The sequence below is a fragment of the Gekko japonicus genome, unplaced genomic scaffold (genome assembly GCF_001447785.1).
Source record: "Gekko japonicus isolate JY-2015 unplaced genomic scaffold, Gekko_japonicus_V1.1 scaffold1395, whole genome shotgun sequence".
NCBI lineage: Eukaryota > Metazoa > Chordata > Lepidosauria > Squamata > Gekkonidae > Gekko > Gekko japonicus.
In genome coordinates, this window is record NW_015161440.1 from 16,661 (window position 1) to 33,674 (window position 17,014).

The 17,014-nt window shown below is 50.6% G+C and overlaps 1 protein-coding gene across 1 annotated transcript in view; it reads left to right on the forward strand.

Moving 5' to 3' along the window:
* TRAF7 (TNF receptor associated factor 7) overlaps positions 1 to 10,668 on the forward strand; it is a gene marked incomplete at its 5' end in the record, with an annotated part of 27,215 nt that extends 16,547 nt beyond the window's left edge. Inside the window, 7 exons of the mRNA XM_015429016.1 lie at positions 290 to 329; positions 436 to 547; positions 4,160 to 4,287; positions 4,402 to 4,521; positions 5,365 to 5,496; positions 8,251 to 8,370; positions 10,018 to 10,668. Coding sequence (XP_015284502.1) covers positions 290 to 329; positions 436 to 547; positions 4,160 to 4,287; positions 4,402 to 4,521; positions 5,365 to 5,496; positions 8,251 to 8,370; positions 10,018 to 10,032 — 667 coding nt within the window. The remainder of the gene's footprint in view (positions 1 to 289; positions 330 to 435; positions 548 to 4,159; positions 4,288 to 4,401; positions 4,522 to 5,364; positions 5,497 to 8,250; positions 8,371 to 10,017) is intronic.
* Positions 10,669 to 17,014: the final 6,346 nt, after the last annotated feature.

Sequence of the window (17,014 nt, forward strand, 5' to 3'; positions counted from 1 at the left end):
CTGCTGGGTGTGGCCAACTTGGGAGCCAGCCGGAACTCCGTTCCTGTGCGTTCCTGCCCAAAAATAGCCCTGAATAAAAGTATAACCATTCTTGAATGTGTGTACCTTGTTGTTAGCTGTGGGTTCTGACACTCCTGTGGCAGGGAGTTCCATGTGTTATGGAAGAGAACGAAACGAAAAGGCCTCGACCAGTTCAGTTCAGACTGTCGTACAGAACTGCCCCGTCTCACTTATAATCCTGCCACACCAGAGCTGCTGCCCTGAAGGTCTCTCCTCGCTCTTTCCGCAGGAACAAGCTGTACAGCGGCTCTGCGGACTGCACCATCATCGTAAGTTGGCCGGTTTCTGTTCGGCAGCGGGCCTCCCCCTCTGCGCCGCAGAGAGACTGTCGAGGAATTTCGACATGGTGTCCTCTCCCCCTCTCTCCCCTCGCAGGTCTGGGACATTCAAAACTTGCAGAAGGTGAACACCATCCGCGCCCACGACAACCCAGTGTGCACACTGGTCTCCTCACACAACATGCTGTTCAGCGGCTCCCTGAAAGGGGGGGGGGGGGGGGATGGAGTCTTCAGTCCCCACTGGCTTCCCACCTGGCAAATCTGGCCTTTCAGTCCCCACTGGTTTCCCCGGCCGGTTCCTGCAGTACTTTCTAATCTAATGGCCTAAGCTAAATGCTGTGTGCTTTTTTAATGATAAATATTCAAATATCAAGTCTAAGTGGGGTTTTTTTGGTTTTGTACTATGAACCATTCATAAGTATCCTAATATCCAATTTTCTATTGTTTCATACATTCACAGTGGGGGAAAAAGACAATAACATAAACCAATCACAAGATAAGAAGCTCTTGGATTACAAGACGGGGGTGGATATCTGCAAAGTCACCGAAGTGGAAAAAGGTCCCTTTTAAGCAATGGTATCAATATAGAAATAGGAGCTGCGGTGGCTCAAGTGGTTAAGACAGAGGCTGAAAAACTGTGAGCTAGCTCACACTAGGAGCTGTGGTGACTCAAGTGGTTAAGACGCTGAACTGCAGGCTGTGGAAGGTCGGTAGTTCAGCAGTTCGAGACCCGAGTGTGCCGCATGACGGAGTGAGCTCCCATCTCTAGTTCCAGCTCCTGCCAACCTAGCACTTCGAAAGCAAGAAATTGCAAGTAGATAAATAGGGACCCCTTCGGTGGGAAGGTAACAGCGTTCTGTGCGACTTGGTGTTTAGTCATGCCGGCCACATGACCACGGAAATGTCTTCGGACAGCGCTGGCTCTTCGGTTTGGAAACGGAGATGAGCACCGCAACCCTAGAGTTGGATTCGACTGGCTTTCGAGCAAGGGAACCTTTACCTTATCAATACAGACCTTGAACCAGAGCAATATTGTCAAAAGCCGTGGAACGTCCACTGTGTGACGAAATGAGCTTGGTAAGGCTTAAGAACGCCACAATATGTCCACTCTGTGAATTAAACAACTACTCTCCAAATTGAACCACTGCTAACGCAGATCCCAGGTATCTCCAGACAGGTGTGGCAACCCTTAAACTCTGTGAATTGAACTACTGCTAACGCAGATCCCAGGTAGTCTCAGGCGTTTTGTTTCTTCATCAGAGAATATCATTCATGCAGTCTTCCTTTGACCATTCTATACTGGAGCTTATATCATTAAACATCAAAAACTGTTTACACCTCTGAGGAGCAACAGAGGTTCAAAAACCCGTGAGGAATAGTCTCAAACTCTAAAGCTCTTTCACTTTGGAGGCTTTGTAAATACACACGCCAGTCCTGTAATCTGTGAGCTCTCTGTCTTGTGATTGGTTTATGTTATTTTTTCCCCCATTGCATATGTATGAAAATAATAGAACATTGGATATCAGGATACTTATGAATATTTCATAATACAAAACCCCCCACTTAGACTTGATATTTGAACATGTATTGTTACAAAAGCATACAGCATTTAGTTTAGGCTATTAGATTAGATTTCCCCAGTACGGCTGCCGGTCTTTCTGTCTTCACCCTCTGACCGCAGACAGCAGTTTTTGGATTTGTCGAATGCCTGCCACTGTTTTTACCCCAGGCCTTTCCCTTCTTCTCCCTACCCTTCCACGCCCTTGGTCTGTTTGGCCCACAGATCGAGCAACACCCCCCCCCAATGTTCCCTCTAAGCTGTGGAGCCCTGTGAGCAAAAATTCTACTTTGTGAGCTGCTGGCATTAAAGTTGCGAGCGGGTGATTTGGCCACTGCATAAATTAGTCTGCTCTGGAGCCATCCCTTCCTGTGCTAAGACAAAAATGTGTGAGCCAGAGGCTGAAAAACTGTGAGCTAGCTCACACTAGGAGCTGTGGTGACTCAAGTGGTTAAGACGCTGAACTGCAGGCTGTGGAAGGTCGGTAGTTCAGCAGTTCGAGACCCGAGTGTGCCGCATGACGGAGTGAGCTCCCATCTCTAGTTCCAGCTCCTGCCAACCTAGCAGTTCGAAAGCAAGAAATTGCAAGTAGATAAATAGGGACCACTTCGGTGGGAAGGTAACAGCGTTCCGTGCGGCTTGGTGTTTAGTCATGCCGGCCACATGACCACAGAAACGTCTTCGGACAGTGCTGGCTCTTCGGCTTTGAAACGGAGATGAGCACCGCAACCCTAGAGTCGGACTCGACTGGCTTTCGAGCAAGGGGAACCTTTACCTTTACCTTTTTAGCTCACACTAACTCAGCTTAGAGGGAACACTGCCCCCCCCCCCGATTCTACCATGTTGCCATTCATTTCCCCAGTTCAAAGCAACGGGGACGGGGGGACGGGCTTAGAACGTGAGAAGAACCCTGGTGAATTGGACTACTGAGAGGGGTCCATCTAGTCCAGCCTCCTGTCTCACACGGGGCCAGCCAATCCCTCTGGAGGTTTAACAACAGGGCCTAGAGGCTGACGCTGAGGCCTTCCTCTGACGCTGCCTCCTGGGACTGGGATTCGGAGGCTGACTGCCCCTGAATGTGGAGGTTCCCTTTAGTTACTCTAGCTAGTAGCCACTGATAGACCTGTTCTCCACGAATGCCTGTGGCCATCGCTGCATCCTCTGGCAGCGAATTCCACATTTTAATCTCCCCTCGAGTACAGGAGTATTTATTTTTGTCTGTCCTGAACCTACTGGTATTTTGGGTGAGGAAAGAAAAGCGTCCCTTGCCTACTCTTCCTGCCCCGTTTGTTCTGTGTGTGCAGCATGGCTCAGTAGCTTGAGACAGCTGCAGCTGTCTTCTCTGCGGCGTCCTGAAGGACACTGTAATGATTTCATGTTTAACTGTGTGTGTGTGTGTGTGTTTAAAGGTTTGGTTGCATGGCGATGAGAGATAGTCTAGGGTGGTTGAAACAGGCAAGTGGTGTGATTGGTGATTGGCAGAAAGGGGGAGGGGTTTTGGAAGTGATGCTGTGTGGATGATATTTATGTCTGTCAAGAGTGACAGTTAGAGTTGGGACAGTTGAAAAAGACAGTTGTTAAGTCAGTTAAGTTCTGTCTCTGAGAGAAGGAGACACATCCCTGTGTGGGATAATTTGGTTCTGTGTATGAAAAGAGTGAAGCAGTCTTGTATGATATAAGAGTTCTGAGTTAAATATTTGTGTGTGAAAGGAGAGACATTCAGTTCTGTGTTATAGGAGTTATAAGCTGAAAGCTGAGAGTCTAGGAAACAGTAAAGGTTATATGGACTTGAAGGAAAAGTGTTACTAAGTTACCTATGAAAAATCCCTGTCAGTAGGGAGCAAACTGTGTGTTATACCTACTTTACTAGTTACATGGTTCTACCCTCGTATTTATGCTTTATTTAAATAAATCCTATTTCATTCAAGTATACCAGCTCTGAAATAAATACATCCTGAGGAACACAAAGTCCCTTGAAAGCCTAAAGACCCGACCTACCTACCCAGTAGAAAAAAATATTATATTATAAAGGTTTGGAAAGCCTTAAAATTTCCTGGTGGCAGCCGGATATACAGAGTAAAACAAAACAGAAAGAACATTTTAAAGTAAAACCAGACCTCCCCAGTTAAGGGGTCGTCACAGACACGCTGTGCTATAACCTGACCTCGGGTTCACCCGTGCATACCTCTGCCCACCTTTGAACGGGAGGCTTCTAACAGAGGTCCTCATGCCCCTGTTGAAGGCACGCCCGGTTATTCCTTCCTCCAGGTCTGGGATATCGTGGGCACGGAGCTGAAGCTGAAGAAGGAGCTGACAGGCCTTAACCACTGGGTCCGGGCGCTCGTGGCGTCCCAGAATTACCTGTACAGCGGGTCCTACCAAACCATCAAGGTCTGTATGTTCCTGGTTCCTCCCTCCGGCCTTCGACTGTCCGGAGCCACGTACCAAAGGATGGCAAAAGCCTCTCTGGGAATTGCCCTCTCACCTTCTGCTTTTGCCGCCTAGATCTGGGACATCCGGAACCTGGAGTGCGTGCACGTCCTGCAGACCTCGGGTGGGAGCGTCTACTCCATCGCGGTCACCAACCACCACATCGTCTGCGGCACCTATGAGAATCTCATTCACGTAAGGGAGGGCGAGGCGCGAGGGCGCCGCCTCGGGCGTTGACCGTCTCGCAGACAGCCAGGGGTTTTCCAGCGGCCATCGGGAGTCCCTCGCTGTGTTCTCTTCTCAGCAGACCTGAGGAGGAGCTGCTGGGAGAGCCGGCGTGTTCAGAAGTTGACACTTATAGAATCATAGAGTTGGGAGGGGCCTCCAGGGTCATCTAGTCCGACTCCCTGCACAATGCAGGGAATTCACAAATACCTCCCCCCCACACCCCAAACCACACCCAGTGACGCCTGTTCCATGCCCAGAAGATGGCAAAAGACCTCCAAGATTTCCAGCCAAAGTGGCCTGGAGAAAAATTGCTTCCTGGTTCCAAAGTGGCGATCAACATTTCCCTGGGTGTGCTAGAAAGGGCCACAAGCAGTGCTGCCTCTAAGCTGTGGAGTCCTGTGAGCAAAAATTCTACTTTGTGAGCTACTGGCGTTGAGGTTGTGAGCGAGCGATTTGGCTGCTGCATGAATTACTTTGCTCTGGAGCCCTCCTTCCTGAGCTGAGGCAAAAGTCTGAGCTGGAGGCTAAAAAACTGAGCTAGCTCACACTAACTCAGCTTAGAGGGAACACTGGGCACAAGAACTAAGCCCTGAGGCCACCCTTCTGGCCCTCCCTTCTCGTGATCTGCCCAAGTCCACAGAATCCGCATTGCTGTCAGATGGCCACCTAGCCTCTGTTTGAAAACCTCCGAAGAAGGAGAGCCCACCCCCTCCTCCCGAGGAAGCCTGTTCCCCCAAGGGACCGCTCTAGCAGTCAGGAAGTTCCTCCTAACATTTGGCCGTGCTTGATCCGTGCGTCCTTTTCTTGCAGGTGTGGGACATCGAATCCAAGGAGCAGGTGCGCACGCTGACGGGACACGTGGGCACCGTGTACGCCCTGGCCGTCATCTCCACGCCTGACCAAACCAAAGTCTTCAGCGCTTCGTACGACCGATCCCTGCGGGTACGGGGGGCCTCCTTATCCAAGGGACAGGGGGCGGGGGGGTGGAAGGCTGCGTGGGAGAGGAAGAAGCTTAGGCGCTGTTCTGAGGACGCGGGGCGAATATTCATCCTTCCTGTCTGGTTGGCGTATGGAAGTGTCCCCCAGCTGAGGATTGGCCTGTTTCGGGAGGGGCAGCAAAGGCTTAGGCACATGACCCCACCTCCCCCTGCAGTTGTTCAGTTGCAGTTTTCTCCGGTTCACACGGGGCAGGGGAGCAAGGGGCCAGGCCTGCCGACTCCACGACCCGGTGCCCCAAAGGGCAAGCCCGATTTGGGTGTGCCGAGAAGCCAAGCCCGAAGCCCTCAGTTCAGCCCCTTCGGGAGCACCGGACGCGTCGGGAAACGGCGTTGTGCTTTGGGAAGTCACCCAGGTGTCGAGGACGGGGCCGTATTTACCGATGGCCAAGCAGATCCTCGCCTGGGGCCTCCAGAACCATCCCAGGGAGGTCCTGTGCAAAAATTGTCCCCAAGGTGATTCTCGTGGGTGAATGTTATAGAAAACCCGGGGGCCTAGAAAGAGTTGCCTTGACTTGGGTGGCCCAGGCAAGCCCGATCTCGTCAGGTCTCGGAAGCCAAGCAGGGTCAGCCCCGGTTGGCACTCGGATGGGAGGCCACCGAGGAAGTCCGGGGTTGCTACGCAGAGGCAGGCAAAATGGCAAAACACCTCTGAAGGCCTCTCGCCTTGAGAACCTGTTGTTAAACATTAGATTCCATGTCAAAAATGAAGTCAAACGAGGAGGAAGTTCTTGTATTTTATTGTAATGAAATATGGGAAACAGTTAGGCCAAAGGACCCATCAAAACTGACGGCTTTCTTCTCAGCATAATCAGGAAACAGGCCTCAATCAATAGGAAAACAATTAGACCAAATAGTTAACCAGAAATTGACAACTTTCTTCTTTTTCTTCATCTTCTTCTTGAGCATATTCTGAACACATTCAGGAAATACATGATATTTTATACATGGACTGACATCATCATCATGGGAATAATATTCAAAAGGCATAATTGGTTACAAAAACTTAAACAACATTTACATTAAAATCTCCTTATTGGTCAAATGTAAGAAAGGTGTGTCTATGCAATGGCGTCACATATTTGCTTGACGTGACCTAAGGCATATCGGCTAAAGCTTGTTCTTCCCCAAACAAAAGTATTCATTACTGATACGAGACTAAAATCCTATCTGACCCAGACATTGAAAGGTTTGCCCTAAGAACTACAGAATCATGAACTTTGTACCGATTATGTTGCTAACAATATCAGACCTACAAGAGGAAAGCCTTCTATATAACAGGCCTTTCTAACATCCTAATAAAATATTACTTAAAGAATAAATCTATAAAAACCAGATAAATATGAATATGAACAATCAAGAAGGAAAAACCTATATATGAAAATCTTTATATTCCCATTCATACTACAAACCCCACCGGGGTCCCCGTAAAGCAGCTGTGACTGAACGGCACTCTTCACCCACCCCCGGAAAGAGTTAGGAGAGCGACTGTCTTGATCCTAATCCTCTCTCCCCCGTCACAATATCGTATCGGCTCTTACAGAAGCCTGAGCAGACCCATCACTCCATTGCTGAATGTTCCTTGCACATTTCCTCGTAGCCGAAGCTCCCTCGCTTTCTGGCTCCCCTTCCTCCTCGAGCGCGCTTCCCCTTTCTCGGGGCCCGTTCTGGTCTCGAACGGGCCTCGACACCCTTGAACGGAAGCAGAGGTGGGCAGAGCCTCCTCATGGCAGCCCTGAACGTCTCTCTGGGTCCCTCAGTCCCTGCCGTGGTGTTTGTTTGCAGTCAGTGGCTCTCAGCTACGAGGTCTACATGGAACACACGGTCTGGGGCAGTGGGGCTCTGTCTTCTTGGTGCTTGGGGGGGGCAAGAGCGGGAGGGCTTCTGGAGTCCTGGCCCCGCTGGTGGACCTCCTGATGGCCCCTGGGTTTTGGCCACTGTGTGACACAGAATGTTGGACTGGAGGGGCCACTGGCCTGATCCAACATTGACTTTTCTTACATTCTTACATGTGGGGCAGTGATGCGCTATCTTCTTGATGCTTGGGGGGGGTGGACTTCCTGATGGCCCCTGGGTTTGGGCTGGTGGACCTCTTGATGGCACCTGGGTTTGGGCTGGTGGACCTCTTGATGGCCCCTGGGTTTGGGCTGGTGGACCTCTTGATGGCACCTGGGTGTTGGCTGGTGGACCTCCTGATGGCCCCTGGATTTGGGCTGGTGGACCTCTTGATGGCACCTGGGTTTGGGCTGGTGGACCTCTTGATGGCCCCTGGGTTTGGGCTGGTGGACCTCTTGATGGTACCTGGGTTTTGGCTGGTGGACCTCTTGATGGTACCTGGGTTTTGGTTGGTGGACCTCCTGATGGCCCCTGGGTTTTGGCTGGTGGACCTCCTGATGGCCCCTGGGTTTTGGCCACTGTGTGACACAGAGTGCTGGACTGGATGGGCCACTGGTCTGATCCAACAGGGCTTCTCTTCTGTTCTTATGTCTGGAGCAAGGGATGCTCTGTCTTCTTGGTGCCTGGGGGGGGGCAACAGTGGGAGGGGCTTCTAGTGTCCTGACCCCACTGCTGGACCTCCTGATGGCCCCTGGTATTTTCGGCCCCTGTGTGACACAGAGTGTTGGACTGGAGGGGCCACTGGCCCGATCCAACATTGGCTTCTCTGATGTTCTTACGCTGCCTGTTGTGTTTCCGCTCGCAGGTGTGGAGCATGGACAACATGATCTGCACCCAAACACTCCTGCGCCACCAGGGCAGCGTCACAGCACTGGCCGTCTCCAGGGGGCGCTTGTTCTCGGGCGCCGTTGACAGCACAGTTAAGGTAAGCCCCACCCCACTCCCTGTTTGCGTAGGGGGGGGCGGAACAAGGGGAAACCAGGGCGGATGACCGCATGGCTTCCCTGAAGTCCTTGTGCCTGGGAGAGGCTGACCCATTCGGAACCTCTGTGCTGGCCTTACATCCCCCTCAAAGAATTTCACACGTGCCTCCAGACATAGTGTGTGATTTTAACTGAAACGCTCTTGGTTGTGCCGCCCCCTGGTGCCGCCCCCCTGGTGGCAGTTCCTCACCTAGGGACGCTTCCCTTCCTCCTTTCCCCACCTCATGTTAGGGGCCCCCCACCTTTCTAAGCCTGTGGGCACCTTTGGAATCCTGACACAGCATGGTGGGCGCAGTTACAAAATGGCCGCCGTAGGAGGCGGAGCTGGCCACAAAATGGCTGCCGCGGGAGGCAGGGCCAGCCGGAAAATGGCTGCCACAGCTTCACCTTCAGCCCCACAGTGAAGATCCTTGTGCCGTGCTGGGAAGTTGATGTCATAGTAACGTTTAAAGAATCTGCACAATCAGAAGTCCTGCTGGACCGAAGTCCCTCCCGTTCCCACCCACTTTCTAAAAACACTTGCTGGGCACCAGGAAAGGTGTGCTAGAGGGCACAGTGGTGCCCATGGGGACCGTGTCGGGGACCTCTGGTCTACGTATTTATACGCTGACCGTTTTGCAGTCCCGTGGGCTGAAACTTGGGGTCTCCACCAAGGCTCCCTCTACGCTGTGGAGTCCTGTGAGCAAAAATTCTCCATTGTGAGCTGCTAGTATTACAGTTGTGAGTGAGCCCCTTTGGCTGCTGCATAGATTAGTTTGCCCTGGAGCCCTCCTTCCAGAGACACAAATCGGAGCCGGAGGCTAACAAACTGTGAGCTAGCTCACACTAACTCAGCGAAGAGGGAACACTGGTCACATCCCACAGACGGTTTGTTTCGGGGGGGGGAGGGGTCGTTTCCCGTGACACAAAGCCTCTTCCTGCTGCTCAGCACATTGGCGGGAGGGGTGCCCAACCGTGTTCCCTCTAAGCTGAGTGAGTGTGAGCCAGCTCACAGATTTTTTCGCCTCCAGCTCACACATTTTTGTCTCGATTCAGGAAGGAATGGCTCCAGGGCATACTAATTTATGCAGTCCACAAAATACTCGCTCTTTTTGTAGCAGGGACTCCTTTGCATATTAGGCCACACACCCCTAATGTAGCCAATCCTCCAAGAGCTTACAGAGCTCTTCTTACAGGGGCTACTGTAAGCTCTTAGAGGATTGGCTACATTAGGTTTAATGCCAGTAGCTCCCCAAGTAGAATTTTTGCTCACAAGACTCCACAGCTTAGAAGGGAGCACTGGTGCCCAATCTCTTTCTGGATCTGGCACTAGATTTCTGCTTGCAAATGGAACGACGTACGGCCAGGGCACACACCGGGGGGCGGGGGTGTGTGAGGGACACATTCGACTTGCTGCGTCGCCCGGCTGTGCAGGCTGGGCACCTTTGGGAACCCGTGGGAAGCTCTGCTTGCTTAGCCTTTCCAAGACCGTGTTCTTGGGACCCTTACGCAGTCGGGCCAAGCGCACGGCTGAGGCTTTCTTGATAAAGTTGTGGGGGACGGGGTGGGCTCCTTCCCCTCGAGGCCGACGACCTCTCTTCCCCCTGCAGGTCTGGACATGCTAGCGGACACCTCCGCCGCCGAGATGCTGGACTACCAAATACTCCCCTGGCTCTCACTCGACACCCTCCCTTGCTTATCTCTGAAGCCACCCGCCACCCGAGAGCCAGTGCCGCAGCGCCTCACATACCTCAGAAGGCTGCCCCTGTGCCACACACTCGGCCCCATGGTGGCGCGGCAGGACGGTTTTCGTCTCCGGCCGCCAGCGTCCCGGCTGTGGTTGCGGACTCCCGAGTGTCTCAACGTTGTCAGCGGGAACCAATGGGTCGAACGGGGGTCGGAACAGGCAGCTCAAACACCGCCAATGCACCTTGCAGACTTGACGTACCGGAGCCAGACTCGGTCTCCAGCCCCCTCCTCTTTTTATTTATCCGCCAGCTCCTTCCCGTTGTGCCCGCTGCTGAGACGGGAGACCAGTCTCTCCCCTGTACACGCCTCACGTTAACCAGGTACGATTCCTCTGCCACATCAGGTACCGCGAGCCTCTCTGCTCACCGAATCATGTCACGGCGGCCCCCCTCCCCCCGGCATAAAGAGGGGGAGGGGAAGCTCCCCGTTTGTGTTTGTAACGACATTTTCTACTGTTTTTAAAATTGTGATATAGATCTGGACTTCCCCCTCCCGTTCCTTGACAATAAAAACCGGACCATTCTTGTAGGGGTGCGTGAGTTCTTGTCCGGCATCTGTCAGGGGCCATGTGTGTGGGTTGAGCCGCCAAGGTCTTCAAATGTATTCAAGGCTGCAGAGACTGGCACAGAGACAGGAGGGGGACGCAGGCCAGCAGCTGCATGTGGAGGAGTGGGGAATCAAATCTGGGAGAACCGGGTTTGATTTCCCACTTCTCCACGTGCAGCCAGCTGGGTGACCTTTGGCCGGTCACAAGTTCTCTCAAAGCTGTTCTCTCAAGAGCTCTCTCAGCCCCACCTACCTCACAGGGTGTCTGCTGTGGGGAGGGGCAGGGAAAGGAGATTGTAAGGTGCTGTGAGACTCCCAAGTGAAGGGTGGGGTATAAATCCAATCTCCTCCTCTCTCTCTCCTTCATTTTGGTGTAGTAGTTAGGAGCGCGGCCTCTAATCTGGGAGAACCGGGTTTGATTCCCCACTCCTCCTCCACATGCAGCTGCTGGCCTGATCCAACATGGCTTCTCTGATGTTCTTATGTCTGGGGCAGTGATGCTCTGTATACTTGGTGCTTGGGGGGCCACAGTGGGAGGGCTTTTGGAGTTCTGGCTCTGCTGGTGGACCTCCTGATGGCACCTGGGTTTTGGCCACTCTGTGACACAGAGTGTTGAACTGAATGGGCCATTGGCCTGATCCAACAGGGCTTCTCTTATGATCTTATGAAATGGGGATTTTCTGCACACTGGGCAGATGCTCTTACACCGAGCCACAGCCCCTCCTCCCCTGTTGTATGCGTGACCCATGGCTGGTCACTGAGCTTTCATTTTGTGTGTGCGCACGTGTGTATTTTAGCCCCAGATCCTATAGGGTCCAGCCCAGATCCTATAGGGTCCAGATGTCCACCCAGTATGCCACACTGGCCTTCAGTATAACCTATATATGTTTCTCAAGTCTGGTTCCCATCTGTGGATACCTAAATTCGCAGACTGGGGCTATACTTCCCATAACAGATTTTTCTGGCCCATTTGGAGCACACACACCCAAACAGAAACTCCTTTCAAGCAGAAAACCAGCAGCAGAGGGCAAAGGAGAGAGAAAAGAAAGCATTTAACTGCTTACTTGGCTTATGTAGTTTTCTAACTTGCAAGGAGCCTTTTTTCACCTGAAGAGACCCCACCCCCACAAGTGGTGCCCACCTGTGTTAGCCAAACGAGCTTATTGCCTGGTGCGCCAACGCCCACTGATGAACACAGCCAGCAGAAGAAACAAACATTTTATTACAGAACAAGCAAACATTTTATCTCAATAAAGGCGACCTCGGCAGCAAAATCCGAGGACGCCACCCAAACAGCATCAGCCTTAGCTTTTTATACAGTGTAATAAACAACTTCTAGACATGCACCGATGTCCAGAGATTACAGAGTTCACGCTTCCCTATCGCCCACAAAAGTTCCCTAACACCTACAAAATAACTACGTTTGCCAAGCAGATATGTCTTTTGTCCTTACATGGAATGTTCACGCGCCCCTTGAGTTTTGCAAAACAACCTCTCTAAAGACTACTTTTCTTGCATCAGCCACGTTTCTGGAACATCTGGCCTTACCCACTTCATGAGACAAGTACTGTGGACAATCATGACCTTATCAGAGAACAAATGTAAAGAAAACAGTCGTGAGAGTCTGGCCCACAGATCAAGCAGTCAACAAGACTTGCAAAGAAAATACTTTCTATATTTTATGGTGAACAAGCACTACAACACAATAAACAAATTCCTTCAAATCATAAGAAAATCCCAGTGTAAAACTACGTCAACGTCTCCAGATTATAGAACGAATTTTCAAAATTACCCACTTCGTTACATCCTGTTCTGCACAGTAACCGAATTTAACTTGACTCTAGCTGGCCCTGCGCACCACACGGGAAGATAAAGATGGCTTCCGTCTTGCCTCTGACTCTCTGTGCCTGGTTTGTATTAGCAAAGCTTCGTAAAACTGCTTCGCCGTGGGCGGGGCTCCTTCTTTTGAAAACAAGAATTACATATAGACCCTAAGTGTGGAATGCATTGTACAAAGGAAGAAAGTAGGATCAATAATACAATTATTATTATCCCCACTCGCGATACCTTTCTTGACCAGCTTCCAGCATCAGCTATCCAGCCAAATCCACCCAAGGGTCCCATCTTTTCCTACTTGACTGTAGACTTTAACACTTCTTTTAATCTCTTCGATGGCTTTGCTAACATTTCCCTTATTATCGATATTTAAAAAAAAACATTTTTCTCCTACTAATGCACATTTCCCCCTTCCTGAGAAGTCAGAACATCTAACTGTCTTCAGTTTTGTACGACTAGCCGGGATAATGAGGTTAGTGCTTCCTGTTGACCAACCAAGGCATCGATGGTATTATTAAAACTTTCCCCCAATTCTTTTGATATGTTTACAGTGCCTTTCTCCAACTCACTAACTCCCAACCAGGGAAGAAAGGCTCTGGCAAATGCATGATATCCTGAGCTTTGTGTGGCTAATGTCTGGGAAAATAAGGACATCTTCTGTTGAGTGCCATTTTGCATGATTTTAAGTCCATCCAAAGGTTCCGTCTCCCACTTTTCCTCCCCCTTGGCTGGCGTTTCAACAGGATCCGGTGCTCTCTTCACTCGCATGTGGTGGATCCACTGCAGTGTGAATTTGCACTCGGTCCCTTCCAGCCAGGCTTTAATGGCTCAGGTTTCCACATAAACCCAATCTCCGGGTTGATACTGGTGAACAGGAACGTCAAACGGGATGGATTGTCTCACAACTGCATACCTGGAAAGACCGGAGCTCAGGTTTCCACATAAACCCAATCTCCAGGTTGATACTGGTGAACAGGAACTTCAAACGGGATTGATTGTCTCACAACTGCATAAACACGTTTGCAAAGCAATAACACATTCCTTTAACACTGCACCCCCTATTTCAAGAGTTACCCACCCTATTTGCTTTGCCATAGGGAAAGGTCTACCAGACATCAGCTCGAATGGGGACATACCCGAGGTCTGATCTGATTGGTGTGACATAGTCCATCATTTGAATACAGCTGTGTTCAGTTTCAGAGTCGTCCTCCAAGGGAAACAAGGTCACTGGGTTTAGGCGAGCGCACCTCTCAAGTGTCAAATCTCCTCGCCCCAGCAACAGGGCTTCATATTTGGCCAACCGGGAATTCATTGGCCACTGGGGTCTTTTCTGCTCCAGCAAGATGTCCACACTGTGAGGGCAGAGTACACGTAACGGCTGTCCTGAGGTGAACTTCTGAGCCTCTTCCACAGCTATGGCCGTCGCTACCACTGCTCGCACACAGGCCGGCCATCTCTTGGCAACTTTGTCCAATGGCTTGGAGAGGTACGCCACAGGTAGGGGAATGGATCCCGATTTCTGAGTCAGGACGCCTGAAGCTACCCCATCCTGCTCATGGATGTACAATTCAAATGTTTTTGATGGGTCTGGTAGTGCTAACGCAGGAGCCTTCATGATAAGTTCTTTGACCTTCCAAAAGACTTGCTCATCCTCCTGAGTCCTTTGGATGCGATCTGGTTCGTTTTGGGCAGTTTTGGCGTGCAAAGGTTTGGTCAATTGCCCAAATCCCGGGATCCAGATTCGACAAGAACCCGCCTTGCCCAGGAATATCGCCATGTCCTTTTTGGTTTCAGGTCTGGCAACTTGACAAATGGCTTCCTTTCGCTCTGGCGGGATTCCTCGAGATCCACAAGAAATGATCTCACCCAGATACTTCACTTCAGACTTTGCTATCTGTGCCTTTGTTTTTGACACTCGATACCCAGCTCTTCCCAGGAAATTTAAGAGGGATACAGTTGCTTGGGTAATTTGTTTTCGAGTTGCAGCCGTTAACATCAAGTCATCTACATATCGTAGCAGCCCCACTCCCTGTGGGGCCTCCCAGTTCCGCAGGTCTTTAGCGAACTGTCCTTCAAAGATGGCTTGAGAGTAAATAAATCCGTGGGGCAAAACAGTCCAGCGTAACTGCTGCCAATGGCCACTGTCTGGGTCCAGCCACCAAAATGCGAACAAGTTGCGACTCTCTGGCTCAAGCGGTACGCCGTAGACAGCGTTCTTCAGATCAAGGACTGTGAACCATTTATGGTCTCTAGGTATAGTGGTCAAAACAGTGCGTGGATTGGATGCCACAGGAGATATGGACACCACCAAGTCATTGACCGCCCGCAAGTCCTGCACCAGTCTCCACTTTGAAGGGGCCCCAGGAGCGGTCCACTTCTTTACAGCCCTGATGGGAGTGTTATATGGCGACTGACACTCCTCCAGCAACCCATGTTTCTTTAGCTGTTCAATGACCGGCTTCAATCCCTGACTTCTTTCTAGGGAAAGGGGGTATTTTGGCACTCGCACAGGGCGCACCCCATCTTTGAGGCGAATTCGAACGGGGGTAGCATTGTTTGCTCGTCCCGGGAAACCCCCTTCTGCCCACACCACTGGATTTACAGCCTGTAAAACTTCAGGGGGAATCCAGCTTTCCTCTTTTGGCTGACCCCCCTCAAGCGTCACGCGGTTTCTGTCAAAAGAAATAGTCACTTGTAGCTTGTGCAACACATCTCGTCCCAACACAGCAACTGGACATTCTGGAGTCAGCTGATGGATGGCTCTCTGCCCTTGTAATTCAAATTCAATAGGGCTTAGAAAGGTTTGTTCCTTCGGGTTTCCATCAACACCCATTATTACAGTCTTGTCATTCGATTTATCACACCTTACTTTCTGTTCTACCACCTGCGAGTTTCCAATGCCACCTCCAGCAGCCCTTTCCCCCCACCTTTCAGGGCACTCTCTTCTCCAGTGGCCTTTCTGTGTACAAAAGTAACACCTGTCTTTAGGGAAATGGCCTTTCTTCTTTTCTGCCCGAGGGGTGAACCTCCCCTGCCCCCTTAGAACTGACACCATACAGGCTATCTGTCCCTTCATTTGCTCTTCCTCTTCCTTCTCTTTCTCTCTTTCTCTGTTCACGTACGCATTGAAAGCAATTTCCACCAACTCTCTCAAGGGCTTTTCCGCAGCCCCATCTGTCTTTTGCAACTTTCGGCAGATATCAGGATAAGATTGTCCAATAAACAGTTCTTTCACCATCTGAGCATTGGCTTCTGCTTCAGGATCTAGGTCGCTATAGGTTCTAAAAGCACTCATAAGTCTCTCCAAAAATTTCGAAGGGTCCTCATCCTTTCTTTGGTGCAATTCATACAATTTACTCAAGTTTGTCTTCTTAGGGAATGCCTGCTTCAGTCCCCTTAAAAGCGCAGTCCTATAATTCTCGTTTGCCTGGATGCCTACTTGGGAAGTCTGATCCCAATTAGGGATCACCAGAGGAACCACCTCATCCACAGGACGTCCATTGTTGTCCTGTTGGTCCTGAACAAGAGCACGGGCTTTGTCCAGGACCATCCACTTCTCATCTGGGCTAAGGAATATATTTAACAACATTTGGCAGTCCACCCAGGTTGGTTTATGGACGGCAAACATTTTTTGGAACAGGGCATGAACACGTTCCGGATCTTGCCTTATGGTGGGAGTACTTTGCTTCAAATACAACAAGTCTAAGGTGGTAAGTGGCACTAATGCCACTCTTTCCTCACCATCCATCTCTTCTGCAAGCCACATGTCAAGATGTCGACGCATGGCGACGAATTGGCTGGGTGACACTATACTGTCCAAAGTCTGTCTGGAGTCCCTGATTATTGGCAGAGTCTGACCAGTCACAGAGCTGGGGTCACTGGATCCCTCTCCACAAGATGAGATCTGAAGATCTGGAGTAATTGCCAAATATGGCCCATTATTTGACTCTGAGGCTTGACCCAAACAAGGAGGAGGAGAGGATGAAGCAATAGGGGGCAAGGTAATTGAAATCGGTGACTGTGGTACCATTCCCTCCCCAATATTGTCTAATCTAGGGTACAATCTCCTCGGAATCCCATCCACCGGATCTGCAGCCTCAGTGGACACTAACATCTTGAACTTTGACATGGCAGGGCGCTTAGTATTTGGCATGCATTCCGCGTTCTTCTGCAAAACCTTCAGCACTTTCTTGGTACAATTTCCACTATCCTTCAACAAATCAGGATGAGTAATAGCATAGATCCAGAGAGCAACATAATCTACTTCGTCATTCTTTCGTTCTCTCTTACAGAATTTATACAAATCCTGCACTACACTCAATTCATAGGTTCCCATAACTGGCCAAGAATAATTATCGAGGGAGTAACAAGGCCAGTCCAAAGTACAATAATGAATTAGGCGGGATACAGGATACTCTGAAGAATAGTTGGTTATAATTCCCCACTTATCACGCAAACATTGCAGAGGGCTCAGAC